This window comes from Oryza sativa, chromosome 6, assembly GCF_034140825.1.
Source record: "Oryza sativa Japonica Group chromosome 6, ASM3414082v1".
Lineage (NCBI taxonomy): Eukaryota > Viridiplantae > Streptophyta > Magnoliopsida > Poales > Poaceae > Oryza > Oryza sativa.
The window spans coordinates 7,069,716-7,093,740 of NC_089040.1; the positions used below are offsets into that span (position 1 = coordinate 7,069,716).

The 24,025-nt window shown below is 41.7% G+C and overlaps 2 protein-coding genes and 2 long non-coding RNA genes across 9 annotated transcripts; 1 reads left to right on the top strand and 3 right to left on the bottom strand.

Annotated features, from left to right (window-relative positions):
• Positions 1–4,314: 4,314 nt before the first annotated feature.
• LOC9271675 (uncharacterized) lies at positions 4,315–6,440 on the bottom strand. 6 transcript variants are annotated; one of them, XR_010742002.1, is made up of 7 exons: positions 6,111–6,440; positions 5,944–6,024; positions 5,800–5,838; positions 5,631–5,673; positions 5,229–5,311; positions 4,748–4,823; positions 4,315–4,672 (listed from the first exon to the last, which is right to left on the bottom strand). It is a non-coding gene; the product is annotated as an uncharacterized lncRNA (long non-coding RNA). The 6 variants fall into 6 exon arrangements; XR_010742000.1 differs by having other exon boundaries at positions 5,796–5,838; XR_010741999.1 differs by having other exon boundaries at positions 5,796–5,838; positions 5,929–6,024.
• Positions 6,441–14,132: 7,692 nt separating this feature from the next.
• Positions 14,133–15,037, top strand: LOC4340584 (uncharacterized). Its single transcript, XM_015788130.3, has one exon. It carries the CDS (start codon positions 14,181–14,183, stop codon positions 14,814–14,816), a length of 636 nt encoding a protein of 211 aa, XP_015643616.1. The 5' UTR covers positions 14,133–14,180; the 3' UTR covers positions 14,817–15,037.
• Positions 15,038–18,834: 3,797 nt separating this feature from the next.
• LOC136357075 (uncharacterized) lies at positions 18,835–20,041 on the bottom strand. The gene is made up of 4 exons (XR_010742126.1): positions 19,905–20,041; positions 19,451–19,578; positions 19,272–19,342; positions 18,835–19,075 (listed from the first exon to the last, which is right to left on the bottom strand). It is a non-coding gene; the product is annotated as an uncharacterized lncRNA (long non-coding RNA).
• Positions 20,042–21,694: 1,653 nt separating this feature from the next.
• Positions 21,695–23,428, bottom strand: LOC4340585 (RING-H2 finger protein ATL46). The gene has a single exon (XM_015788131.3). It carries the CDS (start codon positions 23,158–23,160, stop codon positions 21,850–21,852), a length of 1,311 nt encoding a protein of 436 aa, XP_015643617.1. The 5' UTR covers positions 23,161–23,428; the 3' UTR covers positions 21,695–21,849.
• Between the last annotated feature and the right edge of the window lie 597 nt (positions 23,429–24,025).

A 24,025-nucleotide genomic window follows, 5' to 3' on the forward strand; every position in this document is an offset into this window, starting at 1 on the left:
GAGATTCATTCAAGAGTTAATTCACTGCAAGACGTGTGTTGCCATATATGTATTTTTTTTCCCTGCATATCTATCTATTATATACTAAAAATCCATGAAACTTCCTACAAACGCTCTCAAGCCGCCACGTGGCGCTCTAATAAAATAGAGAAAATCCTAGAAATTCTAAGAAAAAAACAAAACATCTATCCCTTGATTTTCACTTAAATTGGTGTGTCCAATATTATACACCATTAGATAAAATTGATCTTAAAACAAACTAAATACAATAGATCCACCTATCCTCTCCTCCCGTGAATTGGCAGATGGAGGATATACATACGTACATGGTATGTATGCTTCCTTCCCCCCCTTTTTTTTTTCTTTTTTCTTCTTTTTTCCATTTATATATATAATGGATATATTTTTTAAATAATCATAATTTTACAAACAAAGACTCTACCATCATATAATGCACTCTTTACTTTGCACTATTATTTTCAAACAATGCACTATTTTAAAATAAATTTTACACAATTATATCGTGTACTTATCAAATAAACAATATCTATATTAACTAATTTATACGTGCACTTAAACCGATGGCTCCATTATATAAATCATCGGATCTACTTTTTATTACACTGGTCTATCTATTATTCTCAAGTAATGCACTGTTTCAAAATAAGATCTACACCATTATACTGTGTACCCATTAAATTAACAATTTAAAATCTATATTAACTAATTTACACTTACACTAGAACTGGTGGACCTATTATTATAATCATCGGATCTATTATTTGCTAATAAATAAAGCGTCCAAAATTCTCTTTTTGCCCGCTGCACAATGCACGTCTGCACCTTTGCCTTTCGCACGTGTGACAAAGCATAGTATCTAATCACAACCGCTATAGCGCTACCGCTTTGCCACATATCAAATCATATATGGAGATGATTAATTTTGTTAATAACATGAAAAGAAAATTAAAGGTGTGATGCAGCGAGAGAATAATTAAGCACCATGGGTTGTGTTTTTCTCAGCAATAATTAGCTATGTTTAAGTTGAAACCAAGAGTTGATTACATAATAATTATAATATATTTGTGTTATGTCGTATTTGGATTTTGTACTATTTGTTCGTACAGGTGAAAGGAATCATTATGTTATAAATATGACCGCAATATTGACGAATATCAATAGAACTCTTACTACGACAACAGTGATAAAGGGAGTTTAAGGCCCTCTCTTTTTTTCCCGATTCTATATTTTGGATTTTTTTTCACGCTTTCTAATTTTCTAAACAGTGTCTTCTTTAAACAGCATTCTAACTTTTTAGAAGTCAATTCATTCGTTTATACCCTCAAATAGCTATCACATAAATTATATAATTCATCAATTTCAGCTATCCTAAACCTTAAGTACTACTCCCTCCGTTTCACAATGTAAGTCATTCTAGCATTTCCCACATTCATATTGATGTTAATGAATCTAGACATATATATCTATCTAGATTCATTAACATCAATAGCCTAACATAAGAATACTAATAACACTGATATATTTATTTTATTTTTTCAAATAATATGTTTTCATATGGAACATACCGCTTATCCATTTTCATAAGAAAGAACTTAGCTGTCCAAGCCACAAACACGGCCGAAGAAAGGGACTTTAATAATTAGTCCCCTACTTACATTGTGAAACAGAGGAAGTACATATTTTTTTCATGCGAGCCATGGTGATCAGTAAATTGGTGATCAACGGATCATCAAAGTCGTAAGATGAATATATAAGAGTTGCTCTGAACAATTGTAAATATGTGTCAAAATTTGCTATTAATTAGACATCTAATGGCTTGCTAGCCACAAAATTAATTTCTCTCAACATGTATATAAACATGGACAAAGCTGGAACAAATATTACCATATGTCCCATACAAATATATTGCGCAGTTAATATTCTAATTAGTCATTTAAAATTCCTTAAAATACTCTCAAGCTGCCACGTGGTGCTATAATAAATTAAGGCAAATATTAGAAATTCTAAGAAAAAAATCAAAATATCTATTATTCGATTTTCACTTAAATCGATAGGTCCAATATTATAAACTGTTAGATTAAATTGATCTTAAAATAAACTAAATACTACGAGGTCCCACCTCGACATAGGTACGCACCTACGTGCGCGGGTAGGTACGCCTCCCCTCCCTTTTTTCATTTTTCTCTTTCTTCTTTTTTCCCATGCATATGATTCCCTCCCTTTATTACTATATCATGCGCCTTCATGAGACGATTTAATCAAAATAATTTTGAGTATCTTGCACTCGCATTTTTAATTTTGTGACCATACTACACGGTATGTATATACGAACTGTATGATAATTAACTAGCAATAGTTTCTTATTTACTCGAGAAAAAAAAACATGATTCAAAAGTCGCAAGTACTTAATCCATCTTCTACTCAAAAGTTTGTGAATGGTTTTCTAATATACCTTAAGAAAAATAGAACCCTTAAATTATTATAAAATAATATTATCCAAACTTTAGTTTGCCCTGAATCTATGAGACAAAATTTCTGAACAAACAATAATCTTACCTTTCAACAATATAAGTGCCCGCGCATACGCGCGGGCCACCTTACTAGTTGAGGTAAAAGTAAAGTAGCAAATAATGTTAGATTCAGAGTTCAATCCATGATCTGGAAAACCAAAATCTTCCATAATTAAATCCATATCAATATATATAGCTGCATTTCATCATAGGAAAAAAAAATAGAAAGAAGGACCAGGCCAGAAATCTGAAGCTCCGAACTTGTTCTTAGATATGAAGATGTAACTTCAACAGCTTAAAAATTACACATCGGAGTATAAAGATAGTAGCCACTATACAAACTATTGCAATAATATGTCACTGTGAAAAAAAAACTTGACCATCTGTTCGTATGTGCGGGGGTGCAAGCCAATGGACGAAAATCTTTACTAACCATTATAGATTGAAATCAGAATTAAGTAGTTGCTATGCCAAGGTGAGGCCTCAACAATTTTTGAAAAGGAAAAATTACGTGATGATGCATATGCAAAGAAATCAAATCATGGAAAAGAGTAAATTATTACATTGGTAGTACACAAACTTATCAGGTGGATACACTTTAGTACACGAACTTATAAAACGCTCGTTTTAATACATGAACTTGTCTGATGCGTGCAAAACAATGCTACAATAACAGGTCATAGCCAATTTTACTATTAGACGTTTTACTAAGTTAGATGTTGATTAGGGTACAACGCGCACACGTGAGGTGGGCATGAGATATGCTATCTTTGTAAACTTGATTTGTATTTTATTTTTCTTTGTTTTACCCCTTGCATCATTTCTCTTTTTTTATGTCTTTCTTCATGCAATCTTTAGGTCATATTAAACTTTTTTTATTGAATCATGCATGGCGAGGACACCGAAGCCATTGATTAATTCCAGGGCTTTATACGCGGACATGAATCATGCATGGCGAGGAGACACCAGCAAGTGCTCTTCTCTGGAGCAAGTTGAGATTAGGAAAACTAGTAGGGACCAGCGTGTTGCCACTTGCCACTGGCTGAATGCCACTGTGTGAAACAAATTTACATCAACTGGAGTTTTTGTCATGGACTATACATCCAAGGATTTGGCATGAAAATATTTCAAGACCATCTGGCTGATACCATGGCACAGATGTATATAGCCTAACATGGAATGTTGGTTGTAGATGTGAATCATTTTCTGATATATTCAAACAATGAACAGTAGGCACTGAAGTTAATATGGTAATGGAAAGTTTTCTGTGAAATCTAAAATGTCAAATGGGGCAGAAATGTTGTATAATATAGGCTAATCCTGAAATGCAAAATCACACCACAATAACAGTAAGAATTTGAGTAGGGCTACATTGTTATTTAGCCTCATAAATGAACGAAACGAGTATGACTGTCATATGGTTCATTTGCAATCCACACCTAGACATGACTATTGTGTCATCATATATCACATCAAAGTCTACTTTGCATTCTTCCGATCAGCAAAATGGCATTTGAGCTAGCCTGATGTACATGATAGAAAGCATAGCCGACAACACAGCACCAGAGAATGCACCATAATATAGGGAAAAAGTTAAAAATAACAGGGCAGCTGTTAAGGTCATGTAAATATAGATAAGATTGACCAGTACTTCACACGGTAATAAGACAGTATGAAAAGAAATAATACCACGTGTTGCCACATGCATGCTAAAAATCAAATGAGAAGTTATTAGAATCTTCTGCTAATCAATAGAATATTTGTTATGAATATAATGAAAAAATGTAAAAATTGTGGCACACATTCATATATACCTGACTTAATTGTTTAATACAAACAGAACACGCTAGTTTAAAATGCCATCTGAAATGTATCTCAGGGAAAAATGTGAAACAATATACCTCAATGAGGTAAATAAAGTAGAAATTACATATTTGAAATGGGCATAACTGACATAATACAGCTACTGAAATGGTGGGAATCATTTCCTCCATTAGCTACTTGAAAGAGGCTAACAGAGCATGAATACTCAATTCACATCATATCACACTGCAAGAGGCATTGGCAACACATGGATGAACAAATTCTTCGTGCTCGGCAGCACCAAACAGAAATAATCTCTTCATGCAAGCAGGAGCAAGCTTTAAAAACGGATTGGTAAGCACAAATAGTAGAGACCCGAAGACTATCAAACTACAATTTAAGGAAGAGATTACCTGATAGCATATGATAGTAGTATAATAACGCCGGTTGTTCCATTACCAATGTAACTCAGAAGCTGTACTGGATGGTCTTTGCAAAAATTAAGCTCAATTATGCAGTTATGTTGTTATACATCAATTTGTGTATTATTCAGCAAATGAAATGCAAGATGCATGACGACGATATACATAATTAAACTTAATCATAGAATCATTGTCATAAGATTAAAAATCAAGCAGAATATCAATAGACTATATGGCTCTAGGGAACTTGAACGGAGCTGGCAGTTATTTTTTCTTACATATGCAAGCAGTGTAAGTAGCATTTTAAACTTGATGGTGTAAACATACATGCCTAAATATTTTTTTGTATAAAAAGAATTAGTAAGAATAGCTAATCAGGTTGTACTGGTTGAAAAAGATTTAAAACAATAACATGAGCATCTGTAATGTAGAAACCTGTAAAGGGTGAAGGAGATGTAACGATGTACAATACCTTTGATGGCTTTGATAATAATAACTGCATGCAGCACTCACCAAAAATACGGTCTAACATTGTTAATGTTATGATAGGATGCTCTGCATAGAGATGAATTGGAGAACACTTCTCAACAACATATGGACTTAGAATACAAGAATATGTGATTTAAATACAACAACTCTGATGGGGTGACATACATATAGTTCTTATGTAGCTAAAAATAGGGGAGCAATGTAGGTAAGTTAAAAATGCTAGGCAACTGCTACTATATGGACTGATAGAGAGGATTTTGCCGTTGAACTCATAAATCCCTTCCCTAAGAAATGTGCCATCACTGCCCATATACTTTTTGCTTGTCTGATGCACCCTGCAGACACTTTTATGATCATATATAGACATAAAACACTAATGAATTACCTTCAGTCACTTATTGATTTTACTTTGGGATATCGGCCAATCACTGCAAAAATCATTTACTCAATCAAGTTAATTAACATGTTAAGCAAGACAGAATGTGTATCTACATCCAAGTGGTGTATGTGTATTTGCAGGGAAAGGTAGTAATCAGCAAACATGACATACATACGTGATCCTTTCGTTTGTGCTTCCAAAAATATCTGCAGGCCTGCACATAAAAAAAATGTTGTGAATCAACGGAATATGGCCTTCTAACGGTGAAATTTCAGAAGCTTAATGCAGGTAAAGCATTTGTAACCTCATATGTTCAGACCTGAATGACCATGCACTACATACAGAAAAATCAAGCAGAGGCTGCCGGGTTTGATATGAAAGAGAGCAGTGAGACAGAGGACTGTTAAACAGAAGTGAGCAATCAATTTGAGGATTCGTATCAGCAGGAGGAGATTTAGCTACTGCCACACCCACGTCGAGCTTCACCTTCTGATTACCGCGTGCTTGTGGGGGCTCGATGCGGGCACAGATCTTGCAAGAACCAAAGTCTGCGTGGGATGGGGAAGGAGACGGAAATGACTCGCAAGAAGTCGATGGGAAGACAGCGACGGTAACCACTGGCTCCGCACGGCGGCGGCGACGGCTGGCTCCGCGAGCTTGAGAAGAAGGCGGCGGCTCCGGCTTCACGAGCTCGAGGGGAAGACGGTGGCCGTGGCGGCGGCGGCGGCTCCTCGTGGGAAGAGGAGAGGGATTAGGGTTCGAGAGTAGCTTCTGGCTACTGGGGGAGGATGGGGGCACGAACGTCTCTGATCGGATGAGCCCGCCGAATCGGACGGTGTACATGTAACCAGCTACTGTCACCATGTAGATCGGCAGCTACTGTTACCCCTGTTCTTTTGTTATACAGATGACGATGATGAAGATAGGGGTAAGTAAAACAAGAAAGTTATCGGTGCATGATTAGTTAAGTTTTAATTATTATAAATTTAAAATAATATGCTTAAATCCAAGTTTGAAGGGCTAGTGCAGTTGCTGTCTACATGTTGAAAACACTGTCACACATTCTAAATTAAATGGGTGAATAGCCAAAGTGGTCCTTCAAATTTCATCTAAGGCTCAGTTTAGTTCTTGATGTTTCAATCTATCCATATTAGTTCTTCAAGTTTTCATTTTAGTTCAAACTTATCCTTAAACCAACAACTCTCTTGATAAATGATACTTATACCCCCATCATTCACATATATAAGAGAAAAAAATTTATGCTTGATTTTTTTATTGATAATGTATAGTAAATTATGTAAAACGAAAATAAATTATGTACTTCTATACGATAGAAATTGCTTAAGTTTTATGTGTACATGTTGAAATAATGGGAAGTATATCTGCAATATTGTTTATTCATCTTGGTTTTCTCCTTTTTAGTATATAGTTGTATATAAATTAAGGGCAAAAGGGACATTTTCTAATAGAAATATTGACTAAAAATAGCCATATGGCATATTATATGGGCCCAAGGATGATGTCAAGCCAAAACAAATATTTAGAGGAGTTATGTGGACAAAATAAAATGTAAAGGACCAAATTGAACTTTCGGTAAAACTTGAGTGACTAAATTAGCTATTCACCCAAATTAAAATTTACTAGTTGGTTTATTTAGTCATAAACTCGTGAAACAAGTTTGGCCTCGTCTCCACGTTTTACTAGTTGTCTGGGCAATCGTCTTGCATAGCGCGAACATGACCTTTTCTTGAGACACATTAGATAAGCATGGCTTCGTATACACACACATTTATCCTGCAAACACATACACACACCTTATTCATATTTCTATGAGCACCTTCGAATGTTGGGCTGATATGTCTTCAGCTCCATTATTTGAGAGAAAATCCCCTATGTACCCATGAAAGTTCACCTAATTCCTTCTATACCCCTGAATTTTGCTCAATCCTTTACATACTTCTAAATTTTAGTTTGAATCCCTTCCATGCCCTTTCTGCTAGTTGACCGTTAAATTCTTTTGAAAAAGTTTATTTTGCCCTTTGCTATGAAGAAACATAATAAATTAATGAAGTATATTGTTGGAATGTAAAAATTTATTGGATGAGACTATTATATTTATGAGTATTTGATGCACCATATTATTTGTGACAAATTTACTTTTACATATGATATAAAAAGTTGATAGTTATTTATTAGTTATTAAAAGTTCTTTTATGTGGCATGTGTGTTTTCATAGTAATACAACAGATTTGTTTATTACTTCAGAACACATATGCTAAAAAAATATTTTAATAACTAATAAATAAGTATTAATTTTTATGTCATATCTAAAAGTATATTTATCGCAAATAATATGGTGCATAACTATCTTATAAACATAATAGTCGTCTCATATAACAAATTTCTATGCTCCAACAATATACTCTATTAATTTATATGCTTCTTTATACCAAAGGGCAAAATGGATTTTATCATAGGGTATGTAAGGGATTGAGCAAAATTCAGGGGTACAGAAGGGATTAGGTGAACTTTCAGGGGTACACAGGGGATTTTCTCTTTGCTCAATCTTCAGGTTATCGACTGCATCTAAAATTTAAATTTTAAAACTTATTTTTAAGTTGATTTTAGAGGTTTTTTTATCGTAGTCTCGTTAAGAACACAGACATAAAAGTTTCACGCACGAATTATTTTTTGCCACTAGTAAGAGCTACAAATTATAATTAGTTGTATGTGAAATGATGGGTTGTCGACGGTTATGTCATCCATCAATACCTCGTTATCGATGGGTACATCACCTACCATTAAAAAATAATTAATTAAAAATCCTAAAATATAATGCCACTTCTAAAAAATACTAATGAAAAAACAAACTCTAGTAATCTTGTCCAATCAACCACTAGGTCCAACTCAACAAGATAACGAGCCCTTTGTTAATCTTTCTAGTATAGCTTATTCTTCTCTATCACGGTAATAACTATATTTTGCTAGCTAGGCGCCCTATGGTAAAGACTGGAAATCTAATCTATTTTCGTCATCTTAAGAAATTTATAACCGTACGGTGCAGCATGGCACATCCAAATATTCTCACTCTTATATCATGGGCTACAGTGGCGACGCTGTCAAGTCCGAACAATTATTAGTGTTTTCTGATGATTGACTAATTTTTTTAAGGGTCGATGGTTACCGATAGGGAAGATGGTAGCGGCGGAGCTCAGGCGACCGCCTGACCTGATCATCGGGACTTCGGGAGGTGGCTCCGCTACTAATGGGTTATATCAACATGTTTTCAGCAAAGATGGGCCAAAACAATTGATGATGATAATCTTTTGAAAGCAACCTACTTGATAATTCAGCATCATAACAACGGCCATGCCTTGAGTTTTGTGGGGGGAATAATCATTTGGTATATGCTAAAACCTTTTAGTGTGAGCAACGGATCGAGATTACCTGCCGTATAGTAAGGTGGACTGCAATTTGGTTGTGACGTGGCACCTATCGTTCATCAGATGAAGCGATGGTTGTTAATGGATGTGACTACTTCACTTATACTTACTCCGCTTTATAATTGCTTCACTTTTTTTCTAGTCAATTTTTTTTAAGTTTGACTAAATTTATAGAAAAATATAGTAATATTATCAACTTAAAATAAACATATTATCAAAATATATTCGCTGTTAGATTTAATAAAACTAATTTGATGTTTTTATATGTTGCTATTTTTTAAAAAAATTTAGTTAAACTAACAAAGTTTGACTAGGAAAAATGTTAAGCGACCTGTAGTATGAACGGAGGAAATAGTCACTGTAGTAATTGCACTTGATCTTGATTCATAATTTCATACTACTGGTGTAGTGCTAGGGAGAATTAACCGTAGTTATGATGCCAGTGACATACGATGTTTCAATGATGCTTTCCGCTTGAATTTAAAATTGACGGAATTAAAGTTTGAGATAATGTACAGAGCTATCATCGTTTCCTGTTATTATTTGTGGGACCCTTGTCTAAGCCGTGTCTTTTGTTTTATTTAAGGTACTTTATGAAAATCCTAAATTTTCCATTCTTCCTATTTCCAAAGGGTGATTGGAATTATTCGTTGGCCTAAAACTGCATACATATCTGTTGACGCGAAAAACACACATCGACCTGAGAGATCTGCTTAACTCCAGTGCAGGTCTAAAGGTTGGTGAGATGCGGGCGTGCCAGCCAGTTTGATCCTACAACTGACAATACATGTAAACAGTAGATCAAATAGCTGATCGGCTGATAAGCCGATGAAGTAATTTCAGTCGATGCCGATCGGCTGACAAACCGAAGGAATAATTCCAGCCGATGCCGATATCAGCCGTAGCAATAGGGTTTCGAGCTATCGGCTATATGTCCGATGTATATTCTGACACTTGATGTAAATACCAATATAAAGGCAATCGGTTGATGATGATGTAATAAAAAAATAATATAATCAAGTAGAAACCAATCGGTTAATAATGATATGATAAATAAGCATCGATCCGAAGGTTAAAGCATATATCGGCTGGAGGTCCGATGTCGTTAAATCGACAAGATTAGATAAACAGTAAAATCTTTGTTGCGATCGGCTAAATCTAATACGTATGCAATCCTTGTAAGCCGATGCAACGTCCAGATAACTCATCGGCTGAAACCCCGATGAAACCCTTATTGGCAATCAAGAAGCAGGTTAGAGATTATGGTTCTAAGCACGACTTAGTAGATCAAACTTAACTGATGTAGCACTAAGTATGAAAAGAAACATAATATCTATACAATCAAGTCCTTGACTAAGTTTTCAGGGTGGTAGATGTCTAAGCTAATCTAATCTAGCAACACGATTTAGCCGATATCGGTAGAAACCCTAAAACGAGAAGCAACCGATAGAGCTAAATTGATATGCTAAGACTAAATTAACAGAGACATATGATAAATAGGTAGGCAAATATATCAGCCGAACCAGAGCAATTCAAGAGGTCGAATATACTGATGCAGCCTTGAACGACGCCAATGAAGCCAATACAATTACCAGGGCCGGTGGAACGTAGGACTTACCCCTTCGCCGGAGATCGAACTGAACCGATGCAGCCCCGCGTCAGGTGCCAAGTTCCGCCAGATGATAAGTAAAAACCTCGGTAAAGAGGGTGGCGATATGCCAAGAATAGTTGTATTGATATGTGAGATAGTTTACAATGACCCCGGGTGTACATATTTATACCCATAGGGGATACTAGTCCTTGTAGGACAAGAAAGAAACATTATTTAAAGATAAACGGAAAACCCAAAGTCCTTATAGGACACTAAGCACATTTTCCTAAAGATAAAAGGAAACTTAACAAAATACTCCTAATTAATAGATAACTTGCCATGCCGCATTCTCATTGAACTCGGTCACTTCTAGATAAACTTCATTTAATAGATTAATTTCCTTAACCGAATATAGCAGGAATCCGACTATTGGCGATGTGATAATTCTCTTAGGGGCTTACCAAATTTCACTGTTAACAATATCGAATCTTGAGTCAATGGTTATATAACTTTTCGTCATTTTTGGATGGAGATTCACAACTAGAATTCAATAATTTTGTGACCTTTTTATGTTGTGGGTGTCTTTAGTAGTTGGTGTGCTCATGTTTCTTTAGGCATGTGTGTTTATGTCTAGTTGAATTTGTGTAACAATTGGTAGTAACTCTTTGAGCAAAGGCCGAGATTCTATTCTATAATCTAAAAAAATATGTGTAAACTGGCATTAGCATGAAAAATGTACAGATTTGAAGTATTGGATGCTAAGAGCATCTTGAGGAGAGTTGCTAAATGGCTCTCCAAGCTAAAACTTGGCGATTTTGTCCAAATCTAGCCTCCAAATGTCTTTCTAACTGGCTTGCTAAGCTATCTGCCTTACCCAAATTGCCGTGCTCAATGGCTAAATTTGGCCATGCTATTCAGCTGGCCATTTGTGGGCCCCACCCTGTCTCTCTCGCTTCTCTCTCTCCCGCACCACCGTGAGCACAACGTCGTCGGTGCCAGCTCCACATCCACGCGCAACGTCACCGCGGCCCCTCCCCCTCCACGAGAAGCTGTGCCGCTAAAAGGAGCATCGTCGTCACCCCCTGCCTATGAGCAGTTCTGCCGCCGCTTCGGCCGACATCCGATGTGGCCATCGCCCCCGCCTGTGAGCAGTGACATCGGCGCTCCGTTCAACATCCACTTTGGCCGACACCATCATTGTTCGGAGTTCTCCCATACGGTGCACCCACCGCCTCTCCGTTCGTGGGGTTGCCACCTCTCAGTCCGCGGGATGTCGCCTATTCATGCCGCCGGAGCATGGACACCGCCTCCCGCCTGTTGGGTCGCCGATCACTGCCCCTTGTTGCTTGGTTGCTGCCGTCATCTCCCCGAGCCCGCCATCGCACTCCGCAGCGGCCGATGGCAGTGCCATCGACAGGGCCGAGGTCCACGGGCAGCAGACCTTCTTCCCCTGCCTCGTGGCCTCTTCGCTTCCGCGCACGCACGCACACACAACGGCAAACGGGGATGGAGCCCGAGCAGCGGCAGCGCGCGCTGCCCCTTCCTTGCAGCAGCAGCGTCACTGCGCCCTTCCCTGTTGTTTATGCACCCTTGTCTGGAGCGGGAGAAGAGGGAGAGGAGAGGGGGAGAAAGAAGCGGACGAAGGATAATAGAGACTGACATATGGGTTCTAGTGTCATAGACTCGAAATGTAGAGGGTAGATAGAGAGACTGTTGGAGTTTGACTTATCAAATCAGTTGGAGATGCTCTATGGTAGGCGATGAGCTCGGCAGCATCCGATGGAGCGTTCGTGGCGATGGACGGGGAACTCGACGACAGCAGCGGCTTCTTCCTAATGATGGCGATGTCTTCGAGTCCCTTAACAGGTATACTTTTTTGTTCGCTCATCTCTCTCTCTCTCTCTCTCTCTCCATGTACCACACTTACATATTTGAAACCACCCCATTCTCTTTGTTTGGTTTAAATCCAACATGTAGGGTTGATACACTGTTCATAGGGTGCATTAGGCATAGCCTAAGAGCATCACCAACCGTACTTGTACATGTTACTCCATCCGTCCCAAAATATAACAACTTTTAGCTCTCAGGATTTGTCCTAAATTATAACAACTTCTCCACTAACATTATCTTCCCAATCAATCACAACCCTCCACCATTCACTTTTCTCGCCTACCTTCACTACTTATTTAATCACAACCCTTCACCACTCACTTTTACCTACTTTCTTAATAACCGTGTCAAACCCTAAAACTTCTTATATTATGGGACGGAGGGAGTACCAATATGGGATTTTGGGGATTTTTATTAAAAAAAAATCAATCCAACGAATTCTCTACCCCCATGCCCCAATCCATGGATTCCCAATCCTGTGATTTTCGTTCTCCACATTTAGAAGAATTAGGTTTGGCTCCCAATCTCAGCATCCAGGTCATTGGTGAGCAGGAGGCCGAGCGCTGAGGGCTATTAGCAACGTGTGATCTTGTGGGAGGGAGGGACAAGCGTTGATTTCTGCTAGAAGTTTACTTGTAGGTCCATCTTTTAGTTTTAAGAATTTAATTTTATTCAATCATAAAAACTTTTAATGCATCAAGTTCTGTTTAAAATTCCATAACTAAAATTTTGGGAATAAAATTTTAAAATGTTGTTGGTGAATGGTGATGCTCTAAGGCTGCGTTCGTTCCAGATACATTGAGTTAGAAAGTACATTGTTTTCCGCGCGCACGCTTCCCAAACTACTAAACGGTGCGTTTTTTTAAAAAAAAATTTATAGAAAAGTTGTTTTAAAAAATCATATTAATCCATTTTTAAAATTTATAGTAGTTTATACTTAATTAATCATACGCTAATGGATTACCTCATTTTACGTATACTCCCAATCTTCTCAGTCTCCTATCCCCAAACACACCATAAAAATACAACACCCGAGTAGTCAAAAAGAACCATGGAGTTTTGCATTATTCCTTCACCTTTTTTCGAGCCTCGAGAAAGTAAGATGGCGCCATCCTCAGTGGGTCCCATGTAACGGCCACTTCTCCACTGTATGCCCACTGTCTTCCGGGCCCACTCCCTGACCCCACATCTTGGTAGGATGATAGGATGCCAGTCCAGTGGGCCCACTTACAGCCATGTCCCACTCGCGTATCCCCCACATGTCAGTCACCCTTCGTAGCAAGACGGGACAACAGTGGTTGCGCCACCAAATTTCGCACCCATGACATCCGTCTCACCACACTGACATCCGGGTCCCACTTCTGCAGGACCCACATGGCATCGACATGGTCTCTCCCGACGCATGTGCACGCAGGGCTCCGCGAGAAACGGCGCACGTCCCACTGTCAGGTGGGCCCGCCTCGTCACGAGGCGGAGCGGGGTGGCAGTTGTGTAAAATCCTTCGCGGCCCCTCATGGAGTCACTGACAAGTAGGCCCCACGAAACTGCGTCCCCAATAAAACCCACGCGCCCCACGCCTCGCGTACCAAACGCCACACACGACGCCGTAACCGCCACTTTGGATTCCCCACTATGGACGCCGGCGGCGGAGGCCACGGCGGCGCCATGGCGGTGTCGGCGGCGGCGGCGGGGATGGACGAGGCGGACGCCGCCTTCTTCTCCCGCCGCGGGAACCGGTGCTGCTGCTTCTGGGGGCCGTGGGCGTCGTCGTCGTACTCCCGCGCCGGTGGCCCTGCGGCGGCGGCGGAGGAGGAGTGGTGGCACCGCGTCGGGGGAGGGGGAGGGGAGAGGCGGCGGTGGTGGCGGCGCGGGGTGGACGCGCTGATGAAGGTGCGGGAGTGGTCGGAGCTGGTGGCTGGGCCGCGGTGGAAGACCTTCATCCGGCGGTTCAGGCGCAGCCCACGGCACCACCACCACGGCGGAGGAGGCGGAGGCGGTGGCGGCGGGAGGAAGCTCAACTACGACCCGCTCAGCTACGCGCTCAATTTCGACGAGGGCCACGGCGGCGCGTGCAGCCCGGAGGGCGACTACGCCGGCTACCGCGACTTCTCCACCCGCTTCGTCGCGCCTCCGCCGCCCGCCGCCGCCTCCGCCAAATCCTCCATGGACTTCGGCGGCCGCGACGCGCCGCCGCTGTTCCACCACCCGCCGCCGCAGCAGCCACACCCTCACCCTCACCCGCCGTCTCCCTCCGCCGCGCGGGGCTGACGTCGCCGGCGCACCGACCGAATCTTTTTGTTATTGCTGGGCGGCGGAGGCGATAAGGGTGGACGTCATTTTCTCTCATTTGCTGCTGGTCGATGGTGTCCATAGAAGATGCGCTTGTTTTTGTTTGTATTTTTTTTGTTGCCTTTTTAAAATTTTGTTCACTGTAAATAAAAAAATAGAACTCTATCTATATATATGTATGGATCAAATCTGTTACAACAGCCACAGAATTTCTGAACTTGTTCTTGCAAGCAAAAGGTGATACCAAATATCAAAAAAAAAAAGAGGAGATGATGACAACGGAATGCATAGATATTTCTACTGTATTTATCTTCACTTTGACCACCTTTAGAACGGATGAAACTTATGGAAATTTTGGGTAATTCTCATGAAAAATCTGTAAGTTCTTGAGTCCAAAGAAACTCTTGGTTCATTTTTAAGATTCAGGTATAATTTAATTAGCTATGATATTTGAAGGTGTTCCGTCGGTGGGTATATAGCTGTTTGGATTGAATGGCCATGATACCCGTGAAAGGTTGATCTCGACGTTGCCGGCACGCTTAGTGCAATCACATCTCTGAAATCCGCATATCCCCCGCATCTTTGATTAAGAATCCAAGAGGGCTTTGGCGCTTAATGATCTGATGAGGGAGGCTAGATTGGGATTCAGGTTTTGGACGATGACAGGTCAGTCTCGGAGTCCAACTCCTTGCCAACATTTACCCTGCCTGTTCGGCAGTCGGGTTGTGAGGGTTGTCTGCTCTCATCTCTGATGGTCCGAATTGAGAACGGTGATGTTTGCATTCGTTATTACTGGATGATTTGATGAATGTATCTCATCGAATTTGTCTGGTAATGTAAAATATTGAGAAATCTTTTTAAAAAAATTATATTTTTTTTCATTGGTTTTATAAGAATGTGCAGGTTTAGAAAGAATTGGTAAAATTATACCGTCATCCCGGAGTAAGGATGCAAACTTGCTGCCGCACGCGCGAGTTCGCCTGGATGGGCTGCGAACTCACTGCCGAATGATGCTAAATAAAGAAGTAATGGACAATTGATTAATTGCTAATAGCACTAATTAATTAATTAATTGATTAAAACGACCATCACACGGCCACCTAGGGGTGGCAACGGGACGGGGTGGGGCCAGGTTGGTCAGGAGCGCCCCCACTTCCCGCATTCTCCCTCTAGCGCTAGCCTCGCAAAGCCAACTAGGTTGAAAACCTCGCTGGATTTTTTACATTTTGGTTCTTTTAAAAAACTTGTTTCGCAAATAGACCCCTGAAAAAACTTATCCTAGAAATAGTCCTTTTGGGGGCGCCAGCCTCTCTGGCGCCGTCCTCCTGCCATCGTGGCGCACGCGAACCAACGTGGCAGGAGGAGGGCGCCAGAGGGCGCCAGCATGGCTGGCGCTGCCGCCTCCATTCCTGTTTCTCTGTATGGAGTTGCAACAGTGTCATTTTTATTTTATTTTTTCGGATGTTTTTTCACACTCAGGATTACGATACAACCAACCACAAAAAAAATTTAAACTCGAACTACCACTTAGCTAAGTCTGAAAATATCTAGCATACCACTTAGTCTATTTTGCACCTTCACTAAAATTAGACCATAACTCCTTTAGTAAAACCCTTTGATCAGCATGTTAAACATAATGCACTCTACCATTATATGAAATTACTTAATCTAATTCAAAATATAACCACATGAAATGACATATATAAGTTAAACAATACATAAAGATGCAATTTTTTTATTTTTATTTTATTTTTTTGATATTTTTTCACACTTAGGAGAACATAGGAACCAACCGTATAAAAAATAAACTCAAACGGACAAAATATGTGACATGTAGAATTTTCCAAAACTCTACCGAAACGGACAAAATATGTCATCTATTAAAATAGGCATAACTTTCTCATACGGACTCGGAATCAGGCAAATAATATATGCACGGACATCTACAGAAAAAGTTACATCCGATTCTCCCCCGCTTTGCCGGGTTCGGCGATATTAAAACCTCCAAATTCCGCTTGCAAGATTGTGTTTTCGAGGAGATAAGTTTTTCGGTGGAGCTTTGGAAAATTCCACATGCCACATATTTCGTCCGTTTGAGTTTATTTTTTACATGGTTGGTTCCTATGAGTTCCTAAGTGTGAAAAAAATATCAAAAAAATAAAGTTGCACATCTCTCTCCTCTGCACTAGTTCGGAGAGAGAGGAGAGGAGAGAAAAAATTCTACATGTCACATATTACGTCCATTTGAGTTCAATTTTTCTATGGTTGGTTCTTGTGTGTCCCTAAGCGTGAAAAAAATATCAAACAAATAAAACAAAAATAAAAAATTTCGGGGGGGGGGGGGCGCCAGCCACTCTGGCGCACTCCCCCTAGCCACCTCAGCATCGCCCCGCCACGTCGGCAGGGGGATGGCGCCAAAGAGGCTGGCGCTGTCCTGTTGAACGACGGCGCCAGTCACTCTGGCGTCCCAAAAAGGACTATTTTTGGGATAAGTTTTTTTTAGGAGTCTATTTACGAAATAAATTTTTTAAAAGGACCAAAATGTAAAAAATCCAGAAAAACCTCACCTGTCTCCGCTCCCGCATGGGACCTAGTGAGTGAGTGGAGCTCCGCACCACCCGACGATGAGGACGGTCGAAGGCAGAGAGTGGCGAGGACGCGTGGACTTCGGCGGGACATTGTCTGTAGGGCATCGGCCGTTAGCCGTCGCCAGTCAGCTAGGAGTAACGACGAGGGCTAGGGACGGCGAGCTCCGACAGAGCAGCATGCTACGAGCACGCCGGCCACCGGCTTGGGCAGCAACGAGGCAAGGAAGGTCGACAACTTGGGACAGCGAGGAGGGTCGACAACACGGTGGTTGGGGTTGGCAGCGCACCGGCGCCGTCGAGAATGGGGGTGATGGCGTGCCACGCTGCACCAAGTGCCTGACTCGCCTGTTGCATGGAGCAGCTTGGGCAGACGGCTAAATCACTGCCTCGCTACGAGCTGGAGAAAGGGCGGCGACAGGAAGGAAGGAAACGATAGGGGACAAATTAGGGTTGAGCTTTTATAGTCATCTAACTAAATGGGCCTTGAAATTGGCTACTTATGACGTGTATAAGTGACACCTCATGCCCCCATGGGTTACCCACGGGTCAATCCCATTCCCCACCCCATCCCCTTAATTTTGTGGGGGCGCCACCCCGCTCACCCGCCGGTGGGAATTTCCACCTGGCCCGTTGGGTCGGGAACTCGGCCCCAACAGGAATATGGCCACCCCTACGACCGCCGCACACGAGTTTGCACCCGCACATTTTTCTCCGCGCAAACTCGTGATGAGTTCACGCACTCACCATACGAACTCGCTATAAATTCGCACCCCCTCCCCTCCCTCGACGATAATGGTATGCTTCAGCCAATTCTTTCTAAACGTGCATTTCCTGTAAAAACCGATGAAAACAAGATATATTTTCAAAAATAAAATAATTCAAATATTATAGGTGCTCCTTAGCAAGGCCTTTTCTTGACATGGTATAAATGCCACGCTCAATACACACAGGCGCACACTCGCCCCTGTAATACACATAGACAAACACATATTGAGATAAACAAAGTTAATACAGACATCTTGATATCGTTAAGTACATTGTGAACCACTAATTAAATAATTACTTGTAAATGCGAGAAGACTAGTTTAACTAAGGAGTATTTGTATGTTCCTCTCAAACGTAAGTTGCATTTTGAGTTAGAATTTTAAATGAAGTTACCTTTGAACATAACAACACACGAAATTATTTTAGAATTTTCTTTTATGATCATCTGCATAGAAATACCACGATATAAGAAAGGGGAGGACAACATCTGTTTATTATTATTTTTCTATAAACAACATTTTAGGAGAGTAGGAGACCGATAGCCCCATTTACTTTTTGAGCTGCTCCGTAAAGGGGCCGAAGAAAGAGAAGCCAGAGTATCAGTTAATAATTAATTGCTGTACTAACTATATTGTCGCTCCTAATGGTAAGGTTAAGATTAGTACTGATAAAATAATCAAGAACATCGATAGGCCGATACAATTTCAACATGGATTTGACAATGAACAAATCAGAGTATCAGTTAATACTTAATAGGCACCATAAAAATATGAAAGAAACTTAAAAATAGCCATCTTATCAGTTGCACCTAATTTGATGAATTCTTGGTGCATGGGACCAGCCAATCAGCCAAACTTTGCTGGACATACAATTCGACGGCGAGTGCTGCAGCAAAAATTTTCATCAGCTTAAACAATCTGATCATTGTGTGTTAATGCCAGCCAAAACCTACAATGTCCAAAGTAATTGCCACTTGTATTCATAACAACAGTGTCATGTAAAGTTGATGTTGACTCTCTGACAACAGTGCGATGAATCAATGAAAGCCAACGAGACAGAAAAAAAAAACCGGACCACTTACCTGATCTTGACATGAATATTCAATCGCAAGGCTCCAGCAGTCCATCTTGTCCGTTCCAATCACGCCCGAAACTGGCCTTAGGACACGAACAGGTGCATGTGAGAAAAACCAAAGTAGGTAGTCCTCAGGGCCTCAAGGTAGCGTCCAACAATTTTCACATAGAGAACAGTATATCGTACCAACTCAGCGTCGTCTGATCTTCACCGGTAGGAACTGAAGATTGTTGACCCTGAGTCTGAGTGAGACTTGGACACTGCTTGAAATAAAAAGAACCTCTGTGGTTTGTCCTGAATCTGGAAATGGAGATCTGAAGAATCACAAAAACAACTGTTTCAGATGTCAGAACAAACAATTACTATTTCAGATCTGGTTGTTAACAATAATGAGTTGGCTAGCTCAGCATTAGTTAATGGCTGAAATAGCTGTATATTTGTCTACCTGGTATAGTAAGAATTTGTAAGCATGTATGCAACTATATGTCAGATCTCAATGCAAACTGCTTAACTTCAGTACGCTACCTGTTTAATTAGTGGAGGCATGAGAGTATGGCACTTCTCATTTGCTTTATGATTAAAAATAACAAAAGGATGAAGGAACACAAAATATGACACCGAATTCCACTTCACTAAGCACCTTTATATTTTTTTTCTTCTCTTATCAGGATACTGCACCGTGACAACTCTAGGATCCACTCAGCTTGGTCACCATACCCACCAGGCCACCTACACAAGGTGCAATAAGCAGAGCATAATTCTCAGTTAGTTATCAACTCTTACAGGAATGACACCTTTAAGCAGAGTCTGCCAACAAAGGTAGGACACACCAAAGGCAAAAGTGCCACCTCCTGTTCACCAACTTTTCAGTTATCATAACAACAATTTGGGCCTACGTTGTACCTTACATTTGACAGAGAAGAAATAAGATTAATAGAAGTTGCAAAACTATGAAAGAGAGGAATGGAAACTAGTGTTATCATAATCTGAATTTTCACGAAATCTAGCTGCACAGTCTTTTGCTTTCTATCATGATGAAGAAAATTGTCTTTCCTTCTTTTTCTGTGTGAGTAAAAAGATTGTTGAAAGAGAGGATGAAAAATCCAAAAAGCGCTCAAAGGAAAAGATATGAGAAAGGTAACAGATGACTGACTAAAGGAAAAAGAAATATGCTTAGTTTGAATATAAATCATTAAAGTCATTGATACAAGAATGCAGGCCAATCATGAGAAGTTCCTGCAGATTTCAATCACTGCGCATCGGAAGGACAAAACTAGCCACAGAAAAGAAGGAAATACAAGGAATCTATCACCCATTGGCATGAATTCAGGTTGTAGGAAGTATCAATCATGACTACTTAATTAATTTATGGCAAGCTAAAACAAGAATTAATCATTTAGTGTTACTCTTATTCTGAATTATAAAATGCAGTCTTCAATACTTGACAATTTATGGGAATGAGGATGCTCAGGCACATATCAATGATTTAGCTAAAGTGTACAATTTATTACCGCAAAAAAGGTAGTAGAATGAGACTGAAGGAAATATGTGCATTATAAGAAACCAATCAGGAAAATTAGTTCGATACAAAAAGGAAGCTGTCAAATTGTAAGAAACTGATCAGGAAAGAAAGTAGTTAGATACAAGATTTTAGACCTATTTACCTGTGGGAACTTCCAAATTATTTCCAAGCACAACTAAACGTGACGGCAATTTATTTTGCTAAGTACTAGTTACTTATAATCAACATTATAATGGTAATATGGGGATTATTTTAATAATCAACATTATGGAAACATACACAAAACTTAAAGTATTACATAGTAACGAATAGAAAATTTTACTGCAACCCATGCCAAACATAGGTATTAAGGGTTTAGATCATTGCCCATTTAAGGCTATTTCAAACCCCTATACCTACTCCTGCCTCAATTGTTGCAGCTGCAGCCTCCACGTACATCCTTCCTGTTTGTCGACACCAAAAAAACATCTCCGTTCTTACGCCACATTTTAGCAGTCTCTTAATATGTTCGCAGAAGCTGCCAAACTGAAAGAAAAAAAAACCTAGATCGAAGAAAAAAAACCTAGATCAAATAACCACAAACGTCAATAAATTACGGTGATTTATTGATCATTTGTTCCATCTGATGCATGACAACCTTCAATACGACAACTGAAACTTAAAAAATAAACAGTTAGTATGCCCTAAAATTCATTAATGAGTCCACAAGGAGCAGTATTGAATCAAAACCTAGTACTATTTTCTTTCCATACATAGCTATGAATATCAAGACTCGGGGAATTTAGATATTGATGGCAACTCCAATTTGATCAATAATACAAGGAGAGCTGCAAGTATATTATGAGTGCCAAACCAGCAAGCACCAGAAATCAACCATCCTAAGCTACCGCAATACTCAGTGGCACGGCTATGAGAAATTATCGCTCCATGGGATTAATGCATTCCAATCAAACTCAGCACAAAGCAATCAGACTGAAAAAAGTCAAGATAACTATAGGTAAGAGATTAAGTGAGCAGCACCAACAAGAGAAAAGATTAGCCACTATCATAATACAGACTACAGTCACATATTTGATGTATCCCCAATGCCACCTCTCTTCATCCATGGAAGGCTCCCTGCTTCCGAACATTCATCTGAGCCAGTAGGTAGCTTGCCCTTCAGATTAGACCACTGCCAAATCTTCGACACAGAGAAGCTCTCCCCTTTGTTCCGTGCGCATATCTTCTTCCCCTCCATGATCTCAGCATTGACAGAGCTTAACCCTGTCGGCCTTGCCCTCGTCACACCGCCGCCGCCATTTCTAATTCGGTCTGGCTGGAGAGACACCCTGAGCTCTGAGGTCCCTAGAACATACTGGTAAGTCCCCATTGAGAAGCATCTCCTTGCATCCAAGCTGCTGCTGCTGCTCTCCCCTTCCTCTCTCCTCAAGACAGCACCATTGGCATTGCCGATGCCACCGCCTTCGACAGCGCCCTGGGTCCCGACATTCTTGAACTTCCCAAGCCTCACAGGGAACACCCTCTTCTCAGTCCCTGGCGTCTGCATCCCCTCCGTAGCCTTGTGCCCGGGATATCCGAATCCGTTATCGCAATCTTCAGACAGCCTCCCTTCTTCCAACCCCTCATCGAAATCAAACATCGGATTGTTCTCCGTGAGCCCAGGGACAAAGAGCACCCCGCGACAGAGCGGGCAGGTGGAGTTGGACAGCAGCCATGTGTCGATGCAATGCAGGTGGAAGGCGTGCCCGCACAGCGGCAGCAGCCGGAGGCGGTCCTCGGCGTCGAACTCGCACAGGCACACCGCGCAGTCGAAGGGCTCCTTGTCGCCGTCGCCGCCGCCGCCCACGACGATCTCCCGGTAGGCGAACACCGGCAGCGCGTCGATGAACGCCTGGTCCAGCCCGGAGTCGTGAAGGTGGAACAGCTGCTGCAGCTGCCGCTGCAGCGCCGCGTCCCCTCCTCCCCCCGCGTCATCCCCGGCGGCCGACCGCGACACCCCGGCCGCCGCACCCCCTCCTCCTCCGCGGCGATGCTGCTTCTTCATGAGTAGCCGCACCAGGAGGTGGAGCAAGCCGGAGATGAAGAACACCACCGCGAGAATCACGATGATGAACAGCACCGCGGGGCTAATCTTCCCCCCGCCGCCGCCCCCACTCGTCGTAGCCTGCACCTGCGGCTGCAGCTGCGGCTGCGGCAGCGGCAGCGCGGGCGGCGGAGGAGCCACCCCGGCATACGGAATAGCGTCCCTGACGACGAGCTCCCCACGAAGGCGGCGCGGGGCCGCGGCGGAGGATCCGGCGGACGAAGCGAAGGCCACTTCAACCATGGCTCCACCTCCTCCTCCTACACGCTCGGTCCGGGAGAGCGCCTCCATCACCACCACCCCCGCATCTCATCTCATCTCATCTCATCCGATTCCCCCCAACGATGCTGGTCTGTACAGCAACAGGAGACCACCCCCGCCGCCGCCACCGCCGACGAAATCACGAAGGGAACAGCAACTCTCCGGCGAATCAGTGGCGGTGGCGCGAGCGAAGCCGCGGGGTGGTGGTGGTGGGAGCGCACGAGGTCCGGGAAGGAGGAAAAAAGGCGAACGCGACGGCGCGGCGGTGGTGGAGGAGGAGGAGGCCGCGTGATGTGATGCGATGCGATGCGGTGGCTTTGGGTTTTGTGTGCGGGCGGTCGCTTTCGGCCGCAGCGCTGGTTGGAGTGGGTTCGTTCGCACGCGCACTGAGCCGCTGACAGGTCGAGGTCGCGGTCGCGGTCGCGGCCTCGCGGGGGAGCCGTCGTTTGTGCGGAGGCGTTGGAGGCTCGGGTCGTCTGCTCGTTGACCCCGGCGGTTGCGCCAGCTGTGTGTGGCTGTGGCCAAGTCATTTTCCTTGCGTGTTGGCGAGGGATGCAGAATGACGGCACCGGCGGTTGTTGGGTTGATTAGCTTCACATCGCATGTCACACCGGATGCCAATAGATATCGAATGATACATAATTTTTTCTTAAGTTCTTTAATAGCAGTTTTTTTTTGTTTTTTTACATCGATTAGATTAGCATGAAGGTGCAAATAATGATCGAAATTTGGGTTTATAGACTTATCATAGTGTATTGATAAGGGTTTGTTATCATGAAACATCATAACCCTTGACACTCAAGTTAGGTTTCATACGTAGGGGCGGATGAAGAGTGATAATTAATGATATGATTAACGGTGGATAATGCCAAAATAGACAGAGGCGGGAAAATGG